This window comes from Mustela putorius, unplaced genomic scaffold (assembly GCF_011764305.1).
Source record: "Mustela putorius furo isolate JIRA1106 unplaced genomic scaffold, ASM1176430v1.1 tig00003962_pilon_pilon_pilon, whole genome shotgun sequence".
Taxonomy (NCBI): Eukaryota; Metazoa; Chordata; class Mammalia; order Carnivora; family Mustelidae; genus Mustela; species Mustela putorius.
The window spans coordinates 13,852,324-13,871,790 of NW_025422106.1; the positions used below are offsets into that span (position 1 = coordinate 13,852,324).

General features: G+C 36.1%; 1 protein-coding gene across 11 annotated transcripts in view; it reads right to left on the minus strand.

The window, feature by feature from the left end:
- Positions 1-19,467, minus strand: part of BCAS3 (BCAS3 microtubule associated cell migration factor) — a 584,626-nt gene that overhangs the window by 332,543 nt on the left and 232,616 nt on the right. For all 11 annotated transcript variants that reach the window (XM_013053630.1, XM_045070195.1, XM_004747243.2 and 8 more), the window contains exon 15: positions 17,956-18,220. In XM_013053630.1, the coding sequence (XP_012909084.1) occupies positions 17,956-18,220 (265 nt within the window). The remainder of the gene's footprint in view (positions 1-17,955; positions 18,221-19,467) is intronic.

Consider the following 19,467-nt stretch of genomic DNA (forward strand, 5'->3'; position numbering starts at 1 on the left):
CTAGAAGTTTTGCTAACTTCAAAATGCCATCTTATCATTTAGGCATTGTCTCCAAGTATGTTTTCCCAGACATTCTACACTATAAAAACACAGAGGAAAAATGGATTAAGTTGAGGATAAAAGTAAAGAGACAAAATAACAATGGGCTTTGTTGCTGCACTAAAGGAACAGCTTGTCAGGTCAGCTTTGCAGAGAGGAATATTCCCAAACCAGTCATCATTAATGGACTCACTTCCACAGGAAAAAAAAAAAAAAAAAAAGACAGAGTCTGAAAACTCCGGACAAAAGAAATCCCTGCAGACAAAGTAAAAACAAATTAAAAGACCCATTATAAAACACAGATGCTACAAGGAAAATAAACTTTGCAAGATTTACTGGGCTTTGACAAACGTGAACATTTGTGGAAAAGACATCAGCAACAACTCCCAGGTAATGCGGCTGCAAAGCTAGACTCCTTTCTGTTTTATCTTTACCCTCTCCGCAGAAGCTGCCAGGTTGGTATTCTTAGCTTCTGAATGCAGTGATGTGAGAACATGTGAATGTGGCAAAGGGCCAGCTTCAAGAAGTTTCTGAAGGCAGCAAGATCCTGAAAGTGTTGGCCATTTAGATTATGCTAAATATTAAAGTTAATATCAGTGTATCTGTGAGTGTATACATTTCTTCTTAAAAACAATCAAGGAAGAAAAGACATAAATGTAATATATGCCTCCTCCCCCACTTTAAAAATTTTCCCTGTCCTACCACACTGTGAACCAATGCAAATAAAAGCAGTTAAAATCACATTAGGCAATCAAGGGATCAGAGCTATGATCAGAAAGTACCTTAAAACAGTATCATATCAGTGACAAAGAGAAAACTTTTTTCTTTTTTTGAGAAAACTTTTTAGTATAGGTTTCTAGAAGCACAAACTACAGTCTGCTGCCAATGGTATTCAAAGGAGTCTTCTAGGAACAAAAGGTGTAAGAGACTAAGCGCTATAAAGGAATGAAGCATAGAACGTTTGGAGGATAAAAGAGCATTGTCTTGTGTTATCATGAGGGATGCAGGGATAAATACAAAATGGCAAAGATACAGCTGTGAAAAAGCAAAAGGACATGAGGCTATGTAGACAGTACCCTACAGGAGAGCACTGTGATTAGGAGGCCTGCATTTTCTTCTTACTTGTTAACCATTTCATGGACACAGACCTTAGTCACTCCAGGTACTCTATTTTTCTGAAAGTTTACCATAAGAAACTTTCCTATAGGTTAGACTCCTACACTAGTATCAAATTCTCTTCTCATCACCTTTCCACACTCATCTATAAGATCCATGCTTGTTCTGGGACAGAAGCCTGCTTGTCAGTGTCCCTGACAGGGGACTAATATTTTCAACTATTATATATTTTTTAAAGATTTTATTTATTTGACAGAGAAAGACACAGTCAGAGAGGGAACACAAGCAGGGGAGTGGCAGGCTTCCCGCTGAGCAGGGAGCCCAACGTGGGACTCAATCCCAGGACCCTGGGATCATGACCTGAGCCAAAGGCAGACACTTAACAACTGAGCCAACCAGGTGCCCCACAACTATTACATTTTGTAATCGGATTCATGAAGCCCACCACTGAAAGCCGATGTCCATGTAACAACCTGGAACCCCAAAAAGGCAATTCCATAGGAAGACCTCCATTCCTAAATATCCCATTATTACTGTTCATATTACAACAATTTCCCTGTTCTCAGACCTCAAATAGATGTTCTATCCCCTACATATCTTTCTAAGATAAAAACCAGGTAATGAGTTCGTAGGGGGCACGTGTGTGTGTTTGTGTGCACGCGCATGCATACGCTTTTTTGCTTTCTACAGACGACCAAAACTTTTGGTCTGCTTTTAATATCCTGCTGTGGAACTGACAGGGATAAAAATCCAAAATATACCCGTGAGTTAACTAAGTTAACTCTGTAGTTGAAAAGCTCCCGACTTCTTGACTCTGAGAAAAGAGCACAATGGTAGCTTGTTTTGAAACAATCACTGGAAATCTGGGCTCTGAAAAGTTAAAAACACTGCTGAGCTCTCGCTTGCCATCTAATTTAACATTAAAGCTTTCTCAGCCAAACACTCGATAATTATTTAATCAGAAGCAAATAAAATGCTTTCAGAGTATATATAAAGTATCCTGGGCAAATGAGAATTTCCTGAATGTGGGTTGTTTTGGTTGGGAGGAGAGTGTCTAGTTTTCTATTTTGTTCTTTCTCTCCCCCCACCCCTTTCCTAGATGAGAATGACAAGCTTCCCAGCTGCAGTTCCAGGACTTTCACCCTCCTTTTTGACCTTTTCTCAGGCGTATTCCAGTATAATCTGTAATCTACTCAAGTAGGAAAAGGAAACAGCAGCGCCCTGGTGAGAAACACTGCCTTCTGACCCACATACCAAACTGGGCGGAAGCAAGGCTTGCTCCCAGAAGCCAACAAGAGTAGAACACACAATTAAAAGAAAATGAATAATATACACATAGTTTTTAAAAGACTGTTAACAACAACCAGTTTATGGTGACAAAGTTCAAGACAGAAAAGAGTTCAAGGACAATTCTCACTGGGCGTTAACCTGTGTCTCCCTGTAACTTTTCTGGGGGGAGCAACAGATGATGAAATAAAAACACTGCAAAGCTTTATGCATTTCAAGCAAAAACACCTGTCGCTCTTCAACTAAACAGTTCGTGGTGACACAGATATAGGTATTTTAGGGAAGGGTGGGAAGGTAAGAGAAATTTCTCACAAACTGACTCAGAAACAGAAACAAGAATGTAATCTTTTTGGGGGGGTGGGGGTGGGGATTGAGGTATTTACTGACATCGTCATCACTTCTTCCCACCACATACAAGGTAGCGTGTAAGGAGATTTGTACTAGTGCTTATGACATGTCAGGAGAATTAAAACTTCATGTTCTGGAGAACTGAAATGCTACTAATTACCCAATAACTATTTATAAACTTATTTCTTGTATATTTACACAAATATATGTTTAGAAATAATTAAAAATCTGCAAGGTGGTTTTCCTTTTGTAGTCTCAATACATTTTCACCTGTTAATTATTATCGTAATGTACTCACGACTACTGTATATAAATCGGATTTTCTTTCCTTAAATCTAAAAGAAATTCAATTAAATGTAAAAAGTTGAAACACAAAAATTAAAAATCAAAAGGAACTAATTGTTGCTAAACTGCATATACAGCAAGGACAATCTAGGCTACTCTGAAAAGATACCACAGCATGCTTAGATCAAGGAGTCCTGGAATGTAAAAATAAGCCTGGAGAAGGAGAGGAGATCAGGCGTTAAAAACTTCGTTTACAAGATGCAAGAATACAAGCAGGGGAAAATTAAGAAATATGTCTGAAAAGTTTTAGAGATAAAATAAGGTATATGGGACAGGCAATGAAATATATTGTAAGAAATTCTTTTGCCTACACTTCCTCTTCTGCAATTTAGTCTCAATCACACAGCAAACCCAGATTTATAAAATGAGTGAAAAAATTCTCCCCTGCAAGTGGGAAATTTATTAGTTTATTGTTCTTAGAGCACCCCAAGATTTGAGATGAAAATTTGTAAGAGCTGGTACTCTTAATATTTAATTAGTTTAAGCAAGTTTTGATTCATTTTAAACATTAAGATTGTTTGCTACACTTAAAACAATGAAAAACCAAACAAAACAGTAAATAGACTATATTTAACACTAGAGATGACAAAGCAAACTCTTTTATAAATAAGAAGGATAGAAGAAAAGGATCCTGGGTCTTTCACTTTACGATTCAAATTAGTCGTAAATCTGATATAATTAAGCGCCTCAAAACTTCCCACTCTTCTGAATTGAGCTCAAATAGCATTTTGAGACTAAGTGCTCAGAAGCGAAGACTTTTAACCCTGGTGAAAAATCTCCACAATCTAGCATCACTTAGACCAAATCTGGGGTTCCATGAACTCCCCAAAGTATAAAAAAATCCTCACTGAAATTTTTTTTTTTTTAAAGATTTTATTTATTTATTTGACAGACAGAGATCACAAGTAGGCAGAGAGGCAGGCAGAGAGAGAGAGAGAGAGAGAGGGAAGCAGGCTTCCTGAGGAGCAGGGAGCCCGATGCGGGGCTCGATCCCAGGACCCTGAAATCACGACCCGAGCCGAAGGCAGCAGCCCAAACCACTGAGCCACCCAGGCACCCCGAAATTCTTTTGAAAATACACTACACCCATATCCCCCATGCTTATCTCACAATGAATTCTGTATCATGTCAGCAGAGCAAACAGAAGGATGAACTTCACTAGCCAAAGGGGGGAAAAATACATAAACTTATCTGCATCATTCAACAAATAGAACTGTATTACTGAAACTGTTGAACATACAGGATGTGGAAGAATTGGGGTTGGCTCTGAAATAAAAACAAACACTGTTAACAAGACACAATATTAAATAAGTTGCATGATTTAAGGTGCACTTGTTTCAGACTTGGAGGATTCAAAATGACTTAATTCAACATTTGCAAAACTTGTCTTTTTCAAATATACACTGTATACTTCAGGAAAACTTAAATACAAAATCAAAGTATTTTCTGTTGACACCATAGTAGTAATATGTAAACAACTTTCCTAATAATCAGAAAGATATAAACTGGAATATCAATAGCAAAGATGCCCTTCTCCCTACAATGTTCTTGCCTCTTCCCCACCCCCACCACACAGAAGCTTTCCTTCTTTTTACCCATGACTGTTAAGGATATTTTCTGGCTCTATTTCAGCATCATGACTCAGGTCATGAGAAGTGTCAAAGATGCATTTCCTTCAGATGGGAAAGAGCAACAGATTTTAACAACCATACAAAGTTGGGAGTATAAAACAAAAGGGCCAAGTCAGCACTTTTGAGAGCAGAGAAGATAAAACCTTTTATATTCACATATATTTTATTTCCAGCTTAAAAAATTTAAATATCTTTCTATCAAAATATGCTTACATGTCCTACTCAAGAAGAAAACAGGAAACCCATACCCAATTTAGCTGCCTAAATTATCAACAATTTCTGAAAGAACTGTTCACTCTCCCGAAAAAACCAAAGTACACTATATAAGGATTAATAAACTGTTCAAGTCCTTGTCTTCAAAACTTATTTTTCCAAAAGCAAAACCAGGAATTTACCTGTGTACATAAAAACTCCCTTGATAGAAAGTCCTTGAGAGTGAGAACCACAAAGAGGAGGGATACTATGACCATATCTGGGCACCATATCCTTCCCTGGAATTCTCTTGCCTTAGCAGAAACACTTTTTCTTAATCAGCTGGATCATTGCCAAAAACCATATTCATTTATCAGTACTGCCATTTTATATTTTCTCTCATCCACGATTTTATCAAACGTGGAAACGCTTCAATCCATTCCAAAATTAGACAAGTGAAATACTATTGAACATACTAAGCATTCCCTACTAAGGATGAAAATGGAATAGCCTGTCTTTTCTGAAGCTACCAACAACAATGCCCACATTAATTCCAGTCTATCCATTCTGAAAGTTTCACTTCTGTGCCTCATTCTAGCTTCAATATTCTCACCTGCAAAAACATATCACCCAATGTTAATAACTCTTTCAATGAACCTTAAATCCCTTTCCTTTTCTCATCTACCTCCAAATTCTAAGCATCATTTTATGCTAAGAACAGTTATACTAAGAACCATAAAAGTTTCTATTTCTCAGTATGTGTAACCCTGGCACAGCCCTGACCCCACTCTCCCTACTTGTAACTTATAAACTATGAGCTGGCAGTCAGGTTTTTTATTTCCTGCTCAGATTTTAAGTTCAAGAGCACTCATGGCTGCTACTCCCAAGTCTGATAATTTCTAAATCTGTTTATTTGATTTGGTCAGTCATTCAGACACTGGTCATTATGTATCCTAAGAAGTAATTTCTACTGTCTTCTTCCTCTCCATTTTTTTCTAAAACTAAATTTTGAAAAAAACGTTTCAGTGGACTCTGACCCAGAATTTCTTATTAATTGTCTTCCTCACTGGAAAAGTAAGGCAATGGTAACATCAAATTCTCTTGTTGTTATTCTCCTCACCAGACTGAAGTAATAGAACTTTTCAACTTCCTGAAAAATGACTTCCAACCTGATTGTCAGAAAGTCTCTTCCACCCCACGCCCACCCTAAACAGAGGATTCCTTTCTGGGAAAACAGACCACTAAGAGAAAAGATCTACAAATAATACTGACTAGGGGTTCCCTAATACAACTGCCAGTCTCACCTGAGGGATCAGTGGGAACTAGAAGCTGGTATGACCTACTCATGCTCAAACAACTTCCAATCAGCTCTTTGGTATGGATGTGATTAGCTGAATAAAAATAAAATAAATTAATAACATTTCAATAATAAAATAAAAATGAGAATGATCACCAAGGATTCCTAGACATCCAGGTCAATATTTTGGTTTAATCAGTCAGAGACTGGGCCGAGGCATCACTACTTTTTAAATCTACCTGGGGTAAATTATAATGTACAATCAGGGTTGAGGACCACTGACCTAGTAAGAAAGATAATGATCACAACAAAAAAACTGAAGAAGGAACTCATATGAAATAGAGATAATGCAAGAAGCAAAAAAAAGTCTCCAAAATTGTATCTATATATCAAAGAAATAAAGAATATTTCATCTATAAAAAAGATAAGGTTGTGATAAGAAAAAAAATCATTCAGAGAAAAGGATATTTTAGAATATGTTACAGAAATAAAAATACAACAAGATTAGAAGACAAAGTTGGGGTATTCTCATAAAGTAAAAGAAAAAGACAAACAGAAAAATAGAAAAGGAAGTAACAGGTTCAGTGTAGGAGATCCATCATCCACTAACATGATTTCCAGAAAGAGGCAAAAAAGAAAACAGCAAGGAAGAAACTATGAAGAATGGAAAGAAGCCGCCTCTGGGGAATGACACCTAAGAGTGGGGAGGGAGGGGTAGGCAAGAGAGTGCCGTTTTTCTTTGTAAAATGTGGTCTCATTTGACTTTTATAATAAATTTATTACTTTGATAAAGAAATTACATTAAATAGGTACAGAAAAACAAGAACACTCCAATCAGTGTTCAAAGAAAAGACCAGCAGAGATTAACTATAAACTCTAATATTGCCTCAATGGTAGAGTTAATCACTCTGGTCCCATAAAGAATGGAGATAACAAGTCCTTGAACAGTAATATTCAGAGAATCGAAGAAAGGAATTTTTAGAACATACAGACACCACTTATTCAAATTATTAAAAAGTTTGCTTCCTCTCAACTACCTGAATTCATTCACAGAATCTAGGTATCTGGATGGGGTACTAAAAATGGATTTTAATTAATAGTAATATATTTCACAAGTCTGATTCTCTACAAAGACTTTGAGAAATAAATCACAGAAAACATAATAAAAAGGAAGCCAGGTTATTATAAAATGTTATAAGACATCAACATCCATAGTACACCACGTTCATGCCAGGGTTGCCATGATTACAATCATAGGAAAGTTTAGAAAAGATCGCCCTCTAGAGGCATGTCTCATTAACCATTTTAAAGCAAAACTACAAAAATCTAGAGTTTGATTTGCCAACATAAAAAAGAGAGAGAATGCATTTCACCAGCAGTAAAAAAAACAAAAGAACAAATTCCAGGTTAGTTTCGATTGCTAATTACTGTATGTGGCATTTAAGAGAAAATTTTCACAGGGAAACAATATGGCATATTCCAAATGAAGTAGACCAAAGGATAAAATATTCCAACAGAGTTCAATCAGTTTTTATGGCACTACATTTTTAACATTTATTTTAAAGGCAACATAAGAGTTTTTAAAGATACTCCACAGGTCATTTTATTTTCCTCAAAAACTATGCTATCTGAACCTCCCTCTCAATTTTGCTATGTACCTGTCTGCTCCATAAAATAGTCTATTAAAAAACTTTGATATCTTTATTTCAAAGATGGATTCTTCAGTTATTGTTTCTGAAATGAAAGCATTTTATTTTCAGTAAGGTACTAATTATAACATCTCTCTTTTCCATCCATTTTCCTTAAAAACTTATCTGTTCTGAGAAACAATAGGAAGTGACATGAAACTATTTAAAATGCGTACAATTTTGGTGTACAGTAAAGGTAAAGACTGGCATAATATTGTAATTTTGCAACATCATAAAAAGGATGATTATAAGAAAACAAATTCACTAGATCTAACAAATTCATTAGATCTAACAAGTACAAATTCATTAGATCTAACAAGTAAAAATCAGAAACAAAAGTTCAATCTGAACTAAAACAATAAAGTACACATAACCAGGAAAAACCCAGGTAGTAAACTAAAATAGCCGAAAAGAAGATTTTATCCAGTTAAAGTGTTTATACTATATATGTGTATATATATATATACTCTGTGTGAGATGAGGCATGAAATTTAAAGCAGAACTACAGTGCACATGATTGATTTTTCTTGGCAAAAATTAAAACATACAAATGGAAACTTCAATCCACAAGTAAACAGTGATGTGGAAAGAAAAGTCATGAAACATCACATTATTATTGATTGTCTTAAGTAGGTGAAACTATATTAAGGCTGAAATGTGGTTGTTTTGTATTTACAACTGTAATGTGGTCTGTATCAAGAAAACTACTGATCAACAAAAGCAAGTAATTACAAAAATATCAAATAAAGGCTATAAACAATTTATGAGTGGTAAAAAGAATGCATCTTACAGATGCTAAAAAGAAAAGTGATGCTACCAGTTACTTAAAAGTACTTCACTAAAACCTGGAGGCTTCAAGTCCAAGAACTCAGAGGCCCCTCTAGAGGTGTCAATCTCATCAGCCAGCTCCATTTGGAAGAAGCAGAATCTGGAATTCAGAGGCCAAAAGCTGTGACTCAAAGAGGACTCCTCCCCTGAGGGAACAATGAGTTGATGGGAAAGGAGACACTTCCAGGAACTCTGGAGAACAGCAGAAGTGAATCAAAAACCCTTCTGTTAACTCGAGGGAAACAGCAGGATAAAAAAAAAATTGGGGGTCTGGGGGAAAGTGAGCCCTATCACATAATGAATGCCATATTCCTGAACCTACATTGGAAAACTAATTTGTAAAGTAAAGAAATGCAAAGACTAAAAGAATAGGTGAATAAATCAATCCTGATGTAGCATATTAAAATGAGCAAAAAAAGATGCAAGAGAAGGAATGCTACTGCTCATACTTTCAGGTTTGAGTTGGTATCTTCCTTCATTTCAGAAACAGTATCAGAAGTCAACTTATCAATTCTGAGTCCAATAGTGCTATAAAAAGTCTCTACATAATAAAGTCACCATTATATTTCATTCACTCATTATTCAGTAAATTATTAATTTACTCTGTTTTCTGGGTAAGAGGCACTACACAAAAACACGAAAAATGAGTCAGTCCTGTAAACCCCATCAATAATAAACAGTATCAAAGACAATAATCATAGCAGCTAATCTTTTACTAAGGATTTGTTATATACCAAACACTACTTAAAGTTGATGTGATCCAGACAGTAACTCTGTAAAGGTAGATAATATTATTACCCTCATTTTATAGTTAGAAAATTAAGGCACAGGTATATTAAGTAACTTGTCTAAGATTACAGAGATAGGAAATCATGGGGAATAGAGTCTATCACAGGTAGTCTGACTTCAGGTCCTCCAACTGCCTACTCAAGCCAGTTACAACTTAGTAATGGAGATCATCAAAAAAAGAAGAAAAAAGGTAGGAAGTCGTAAGCAACAAGTACAGATAAAGAGTACAGAGAAGGGGCGCCTGGGTGGCTCAGTGGATTAAGCCGCTGCCTTCGGCTCAGGTCATGATCTCAGGGTCCTGGGATCGAGTCCCGCATCGGGCTCTCTGTTCAGCAGGGAGCCTGCTTCCTCCTCTCTCTCTCTGCCTACTTGTAATCTCTCTCTGTCAAATAAATAAATAAAATCTTTAAAAAAAAAAAAAGAGTACAGAGAAGGAGTAAATACATAAAGTTACACACTTAATATGAAGAGGCAAAAAGTACATCATAAACTGAGCTGAGCTTAAAAGATGCATTCATCATTTACCTGAAGAAATAGGCAGAAAGCAGTTCAGGGGTAGGAACAAGGTGTTAGAATTGGAAAGCAAAGTCAAGTCATTAAATTTGCATGGGGCATAAATAATAGTGGAAGAAATGGTTTCTTCATTCATCAAAAATTTTCGGACTGGTAGAAGAAATGCTGTTCTCCTAGAGGACAATTTTCTGACCCTTTTTTTTTTTAAAGCTCCCAATACCTACCACCATCCTCAATGCCTGATTCCATTAAGAAACAAAAGCAGTCTTCTCTTTCCCTTCCAACTTTTCCCCATTTTCTTGCTCCCTTTTATTTCATTTTTTTCTTGAAAGACTTATCAAGTACTGGTTTCCTAATTTCTCTCTTCCTGTCCTACCAAAATCCACTGCTATCGGCCCCCAAACTCTACCAAACTGCTCTTATCACAGTCACATGTCCTCTACGATACTAAATTTGATGGTATTCTTTTTCTCACTCTTTATCTTAATTGACCTATCAGTAGAATTTAACATATGGTTCCCTCCCTTTTCTCAGAAAAAAAAAATGTTTCTCATTTGGCCTCCAGGATTTCTCATGTACGGTTTTCCTTCTATGTCACTAGCTACTTACTGGTGGAGGGCGCAGGGCTCAATCAAAGACCAGAATATGTAAGAATATATGTGGTTCTTGAGCTTGGGCGAGTTTCACCTGGGAGCTGGTGGGTGCAGGAGGGTGAAGGAAGAAAGGATGTTAAGTAATTTATCAAGAGGAGAGCCCCAGAGCTGGTTTTCAGAAGAGCGCTGTCATTTGATGGCCAGATAAAGGTCTAAAGGGAGCTTACAAAGTACCCACTCTGGTGGGTGGAAAGCCTACTGAATTCCCGGCAGGTCTACAGGGTCGTTTCTGCAGGTGGGGAGAGTCAAGTGAAATGAATCAGGTCTGCTGGTCGAGTTTCCTCATTTTGTCACATTAAAGTGGGAAGTTATTTTAATAAAAATCGTCAAAATCAGGCACACAAAAAAATCTTCATCTTTTTTTCATACTCACTCAACTCACTAAATGATCTCATCCAGCTTTTGGGTTTATTTATGCCTTCTAAACATTTATCCTCAGCCTAGTCCTTTCCACCAAACTCCAGGCTTGTAGGACCAAGTATCCACTTAATATCACTACATCAAAGACACATCTTAAACTAAACATGTCCAGAACTTCTGCTCCTATCCCTATCCCCAAACCTGCTTTAACACTGTGTTCCTCATTTCATCTGAAGGCAACTTCATCATTCCAGCTGCTCAGGCCAGAAGACTTACTAGCCATCCTGACTCCTCTCCTTTCATACCGGACATAACATATATCAGAAATCCTGTTGACCCTACCATCAAAATGTATCAAGAATAAAACTACTACTCGCAATCTCCATTATAAACGATTCAGTCTAAGCCTTGTCTTCTCTCACCTGGATTTTTACAATACTCTCCTAACCAGTCTCACTAGGCTTCTACCCTCGTCAAGCTAAGACTGAATTCTCAATACAGATCTCCATTCCGATTCTGCTAGAATACAGTATTACCACATCACTCTTATTCTCAAAGCTCTCCATGGCTTCTCCATCTCACTCTGAATAAAAGTCAGAGACTGACATTATCTAACCACATTTCCTCTGTGACCTCATCTTCTCGTATACACCTTGCACAATGTCCTCTTTCCTGTTCCTTGAACAATCCAGGCACAGTGCAGGGATTCTACACTGGCTATTCCTTCTACCTTGTACTTGTTCCCAATATCTGCATGACTTCTTCCCATACTTCCACCAGGTCATTGTTCAAAAGTCATTATCTCAGTAAAGTCTGTAGGAAGCTTTCTAATTTCGAACTGCGATCCTCTCCAGGCATTCTCTATTCTCCCTTCCATTCTTTAATTTTCTCCATAGCACGTAAAACTACCTCCCAACTCATCATCCACCCATCCATCCTGTTCATTGTTCATATCACTCCACCAGAAAGTCAGCTTCATGGGAACAGGAATGCTTTCCTCTTTTGTTCACTGCTATACTCCTAGGGCTCAGGAAGAGCACCTGGACATAGTAAACATTAATTAGTAGTTGTTGAATAAATGAATGTTATTTCACAGATGTTAAAATAAAAAGCACTGTCAGCATGAATAAAAAGCTCTTCATTCTGGCAAGTAATGATTTAAATCTGAATTGTTTTTATTAGAACATCTAAAGATGTTTGAAAACTTTGGCTCAAAGCCTTAGAGTCTACATTTTACCAATAGGCAAAGTGTCAAGATACAAAATACAAACCAGGAAAAGACCCTATCTTCATGGAGGTCAACCTAACAGGAGATACAGGCATGTCAATGAACAAGTAACATATTATAGTATGTTCAAAGTATGTTCAGAGTGCCAATATCAAAGCTGATACAGATGACACAACATCGGGAGATCTTCAAGAGAGGCTTAAGAGGTGAAGTAATATTTTTAGCTAGATCAAAATGAAATGGGGTTTCAGTAGGCAATCAAAGGGGGAGTAATAATTACTTCAAGTAAAGAAAAGTATATAAATAGGAAAGAGGCCAAGAAATGAATATATGTGGCATATTCAGGGAAGGGTACAAAAAACAAGGTATGGTGGGACAAGAAGTTAGAAATAAGGTTGGGTCTTCTCTAATGTTCTAAAAGAATGATGACACACAGAAAGAAAGATTTTAAGCAGAAAAGTGTAAGATCATATTTATGATTAACAAGGGAAATGCTTGTGAAGTCATAAAAGGATGAAGTCTACTGAAACAGATGAAGTAAGAAATGATCTTTATTTAGGCCTTAGGAAGAAAATTAACTTTGGTCACATATTCCAGTTTTACATATTCCTAAATAGATAGGACCAAATGATCAGAGAAATAATTTCTTCTGTAAAAACTGGCCAAATTTTATCAAAAATCTAACATACAATGTAATTCAAATTATATAAATACTGCTTGGGATCATAACATGCCAAATGTATGACAGTTGCAACTCCATCCTAACAGGTGTGAAAGTATTTGCTCTCATGTTGCTTTGGTCCAAAAGAGTAAAGCTGAATCAGTAAGAGTATCATTTTTGTGTCAAGGACTACTTGGACAGTCTGGGAAGGCCTGTGGACTCTTTTTTAGAATAATACTTATAAATGCATGGAATAAAATAAATAGAACTACAAAAAAAACAATTACATATATATAGAAGCATTGTCATCAATATATGCTAAAAATTAAGTTCTGCTATAGTATTATATGTAATAAATATTCAAATCAGTAATATTATTATATAACATAACTACAAAGCAATGTTAAACATAATATTTCAAAATATGTTCAGTAATTGAAAACATTTCAAGATACATTCTTTAATGCAATGTGATACGAAATGCATTTTTATTGGTGACAATGTCACAAGTACAACTAATACTACTATCATGTGTTGTCTATAGTCAAAATAAAAAGAAATGCTTAATTTTTGTTAGAGGATAGTAAACACAACAAAAGAATTTCTCTCTATGCACATTTATGGATCTTAAGAATCCTCTTAAGAGACTAAAGTCTAGGCAACAAGATAGGAAATGAAGGAGATATTTAGAGAGAATATATTTCAAATAAATAAACATCCTCTGTTAAGTAAAAAAAATTTAAAGAGGCAAACAGATAAAATAACTCTACCTAAACTGGATTGACTCCAGAAAGTAAAAAGGAAATATCCCTATATCAACTGTTATTTAACAGTTTCCTTTACTTTGCTAAAAAGAGCACAGACAAACAACGGTAATACCGCCAAAGCATGATTCATTTTCAAGATGAATCCCTCCCTGTTCAAGGTTTACATTGTTTTTTGACCAGCATCAGACTGTTTATCCACACAACTGTAAATACATCATTTTTAGAACTAACCAACAACAATGCCCATTTTGTTTTGACAGTAAGACACAAAAAGAACATGCAGAAAAATGACCATCACTTGAAGGTCTACGCTTTAAAAATAAGAAATACTATACAGAATAATGGGGTGACATTCCAACATAATAAAATTTTAACACGTCACCAGGAGGAAAATGCCTCCTGAAATTCCTTCTTTCAAAGGGAATGTTAAATGCAACACTACTGCAAAACAGTATAATCTCTTCTCTGAGATGCCTTCTGCTAGCTTCATGCAAAAAAAGGAAGAGAGCTGTGAAAGCAATCAAGCTGAGGGAAAAATCATATATTTTCACTCAGGAATTGAGTATTGTTCTTCTACTATGTGTTCTTTCATAAATGACAAATCTTTAATTGATTGGCATCTCACACCCTTCTACAAAAATACACTGAAAGTTATTTGTTCGCGGTCATTTAATTTCGGCCTTTTCCCTTGGACTAGAAGATACACGAGAGCAGAGATTACCTCAAATTTTTGTCTACGAATAACCAAAGCCTAGCACAAAACCTGGTATGTCGTAAGCTTAACAGGGAAGGAAGAACAGGAAGAAAAAAGAAGCTCAAAAGACTTTCTGAATACATATAAATGTAAGGACGAAAAATCCTTCCTAATTTTTTTACTATTATATCTGTTCTCTAGTCAACCTAGTTGCCCCACATGCATTCTGAATCTTTCTCCATCAAGTGTTTGGTGAAATTTAATTGAAGAAATAAACTCAGCACAAAGAGAAAGGTCCTCAAAGAACCTATATTATGAGCTAATTATATGACAAAATGGTTATACCTAAAAGTTTAATTATTTCTGAAGTAAAATTTCTTGCAAATGGCTGAAAATACAAATTCTCCACAGCTTACTAAGCTTTTTTTTTTTTTTAATTCCAATGCTTTTTTAAATGACTGTTTTCACCTAGGAAAGATTCTAAAAGATTTTCAACTTTGAAGATCATGGGTCACTAGTTAAATTAAATAAACATAAATAACAACTGTTTTTATAAAAATAATGGGGCCAAAGCATAAAGTATCATCTAAGAAGAAAATAGAAGTCTTGAATTTTTTTTGAGTTAACAGAATTTCTCCCCAGAATCCATTTACCTACATATGCTTTCAGTTTATCTTAAAACTTCCTACAAAAAATACATATCTAGGATTGATTAGGTATTACAAAAAGATGTATGTTTGAACAGAAGCTAGAACAAATAAGGATGGGTATATAGCCAAAAGAACTACAGAAGTACTCAAAGAAATGCTCACACATGCAAGTTCATAACAGCACTACTCAAAACAGTAAAAAGGTGGAAACAACCCAAATATTCTTCACTGGAAGAAATGATAAAATATAGGTATATACATACTGTAGAATATTACTGGGGCATAAAAAGGAATAAAGTACTGATAAATAATACAATGTGGCTGTACCTCAAAAACATACCACGTCATATGAGCCCCCAATGAAAGATCACATATTGTATGATAGCAGTTATATGAAATATTCAGAATAGGTAAATCCATAGAAATGGAAAGCAGATTGGTGGTTGCTAGGAGCCTGGTAGAGAGGAACAGAGGAACTGGTGCAGTCAGTTAAGCCTCCAACTCTTGGTCTTGGCTCAAGGTCGTAATCTCAAGGTCATAAAATCAACCCCGAGCTAAGTTCTGCACTCAATGCAGAGTCTGCTTAAGAGTTTCTCTCCATTCCTCTGCACCATGTGCATGCGCTCTCTCTCAAGTAAGTAAATAAATCTTTAAAAAGAAAAAAAAAAAACCGTTCTTCTTGGGTGAGGAAAACATTTTGCAACTAGTTAGAAGTGCTGGTTCATCACTGTGAATGCACTAAATGCCATGAAATTGTTAAAATTTAAATAGATAACTTTTGGGAGAAGTCCCCTCTGCCTCTTGGACACGAATGCTTATTTCCTTCCCCAGATTATGGAAGCTCTCAGCTATGATCTGCTCAAATACATCTTCCAGACCTCTCTCTATCTTTACCTCTTCAGGGATACCAATAATTCTCATATTGGAACATTTCATTGAGTCACTAACCACCTTACACCAGTTAGAATGACAAGACAAGAAACAACAAATGTCGGAGAGGTTGTGGAGAAAGGGGAACCCTATTACACTATTGGTGGGAATGCGAGTTGGTACAGGGACTTTGGAAAACAATATTGAGGTTCCTCAAAAAGTTAAAAATAGAGCTACCCTATGACCCAGAAATTGCTCTCTGGGTATTTACCCCCAAAATACAGATGTGGTTTAAAAAAGGGGCACAGGCACCCCAATGTTCATAGCAGCAATATCCACAAGAGCCAAACTGTGGAGGAGCTGAGATGCCTTTCAGCAGACAAATGGATAAAGGAGATGTGGTCCATATATACAACAGAATATTACTCAGCCAACTGAGTAATAACACCCAACATTTGCATCAGCATGGATGGAACTGGAGGAGATTATGCTAAGTGAAATAAGTCAAACAGAGAAAGACAATTATCATATGGTTTCACTTATTTGTGGAACATAAGGAATAGTATGGAGGACATTAGGAGAAGAAAGGGAAAAATGAAGGGGGGGGAAATCAGAGGAAGCAACAAACCATGAGAGACTATGAACTCCGGGAAACAAACTGAGGGTTTTAGAGGGGAGGGGAGTTGAGTGATGGGTGAGTCTGGTGATGGGTATTAAGGAGGGCACATATTGCATGGAGCACTAGGTGTTACACACAAACAATGAATCATGGAACACTACATCAAAGAGTAATGATGTACATAATAAAAATTTTTTAATAAAAATAAAACAAGTTAACAACTTAAAATAGTTACTTTTACATTATGTAAAGTTAAGATCAACTGAATAAATGAAAATTGATTTCTGTAATAACCATAATCTCTCTAGCTAAAATTCCCTATTCTTTTTTTTTTTTTAAGATTTTATTTATTTATTTGACAGAGAGAGATTGCATGTAGGCAGAGAGGCAGGCAGACAGAGAGAGGAGGAAGCAGGCTCCCTGCTGAGCAGAGAGCCCGATGCGGGACTCGATCCCAGGACCCTGAGATCATGACCTGAGCCGAAGGCAGCGGCTTAACCCACTGAGCCACCCAGGTGCCCCAAAATTCCCTATTCTTAAAAACCTAAATTGGTCATCTGTCAAGGAGAACCTGCAATGCTTTAGAAAAAATGTCATTTAATGTAAACAAATAACGTTCTGTCATTCCAGTGGAAATAAAATGGTACAACCATTCCAATATTACCTACCAAGGTCAAGATCCACATACACACCCAGCATTTTCATTAAAAAATGAATACACATTTGCATGAAGGAACATGTACAAAAATTTTCATTGCATCACTATTTTTAATAAACCAAACCACAAACCTGCCAAATACACAGTAAAAAGGATAGATAAATAAATAAATAGAAGCATATTTGCACAACAGAAGATGTAAGAGCAATGGAAATACATAAAGTAAACCCACACAGAATAACATGAATTAATCTCACAAACGTAATCCCATGGTGATATATTTTTAAAATAAAATGCAAATGCTGGTCTAAAACACATGATTAGCAGCTATTCCTCCAACAATGAATATTTCTTAATGAGCTAAAGTACCGACTCTGGTTAAAGACAAAGTTTTCTGAAAAAATCTATAGGTATGTGATTCAATCTATAAATTTATAAAAATAATAAAATTTATAAAATAATCTCAACTTCCACACGTGACACAAAGTATGCCTTAGATATTAAAAAAGTTAGCATGGCAGAGATCATCATTCCTATATTGGCTTCAATTTATTAAATTACTTAATAAATTTAAGAATGTCCCCAATGAGCCTAAGATCTTCTATTTGCATGAACAGATGAGGGGGGGTAAATGTTTTAATTATTTTATCCCAGATCTCAAAACATAAAGATAACAAGAGAAGAATGGTAGGATTCAGTGGGGAGAGAAAAAATTGGTTTACCGTGCAGAGGTGATCCAGAAGGGCTACTTGATAGACCTGGAACAGGGCTACAGCGACCTCCTTGCTTAGACGTCAGTTCTTGTTCAATTTCTTCCAGCCCAGCACTTTTCTGGAAACGGCTCATACGATTCACAACTCGTGGTGACATATGTGTTCGAACACAAGGCTGGCCACCATAAGGGTTGATGGGGAAAACGTGGGAAGTCCCCCGGAGAGTACTGACCACGACCCAGCGACAATCATGGCTGAAGCAGATGTCTTGTACCTAGAAATGGATAGGGAAAAACACAAACAGGACTGAAACTATTTGGATTAATATGTTAATGGAATTTAAATTTTTTTTTAAAGGAGGGGGGAAAGAAAACGATTTGGATTTATCTAGTATCACACATACCACCAGATCTAAATAGAAACATCTAACTTGTTACCAAATTTACCTCATATTAAGTTTTAAATTAAAATTTTTATTCTACAGGTGAGTTACCTGGTGAATATTGATCAAAACTCCCTATCAGGAATTCTGTCTCTTGCAGCACAGAGTGCCAAGTCAAAAATCAGAACCTAGGCAGTTTCACCCTATATATCTACAAATATATATATGAGTCAGTTTTATTTCTTTAAATTTATTTGCCTTCTAATAAGCATAAAATAGTAAAAATAAAAATAAACATTATACAGTGTAGGTGCAGTTATTAATCCAATCCTTCAATGGATTAATATTCATTAATATTCATTAGGTTCCATGCTAATGAATGGAATAATAATTAATATTCATTAGGTTCCATGCTAAGCGCTAGAAATAAAAAGGTGAATAAGAAAAAATCTTTGGGAAAAGCTAGAGGAAGGAGCCAGACATAGTCTCATGATCTGAAGGAACAACTCTGCACACATCTGCTTGTTCTTTACTGTGCAAAAGATTTTTATTTAAAAAAAATAAAAGACGAAGAAGAAGAAGAAAGAAAGAAAGAATCTTTGGGCTCACAGCCTAACAGGAGAAAAAAACAAGTAAGAAATTTGTGAGAATGTAATGTAAACAAAGTGAAGTATTTCCCTTATGAATCAGGAACAGTGATAAGAAAAAGTTAGAAATATATGAAGTTTCTGTGAAAGGTAAAAAGGAGATGGTGAAGGTGGAGGTGTAGGAAGGGCCTGGATTCTGGAAATAAGTTTTGACATAGGAAATACAGAGAAGGAGAGAAGGCAGTCCAATTTAGATATATTGAGACATTCTACATTAGATATAAATGCATAGATAGAAGATGGAAATGATGTTCAGCATATCCAAAAAAATAATAATAATAATTTAAAAATCAGACTTGGCAAAAGCCAGAGCAAGAGGTATTTGGATTTTATTTAGGAAATAGTGGAGTCAAGGGACACCTGGGTATCTCAGTTGTTAAGCATCTGCCTTCAACTCAGGTCATGATCCCAGGGTCCTGGTATCCAGCCCCACATCAGGCTCCCTACTTGGTGGGAAGCCCGCTTTCTCCCTCTCCCGCCTGCTTCTCCCTC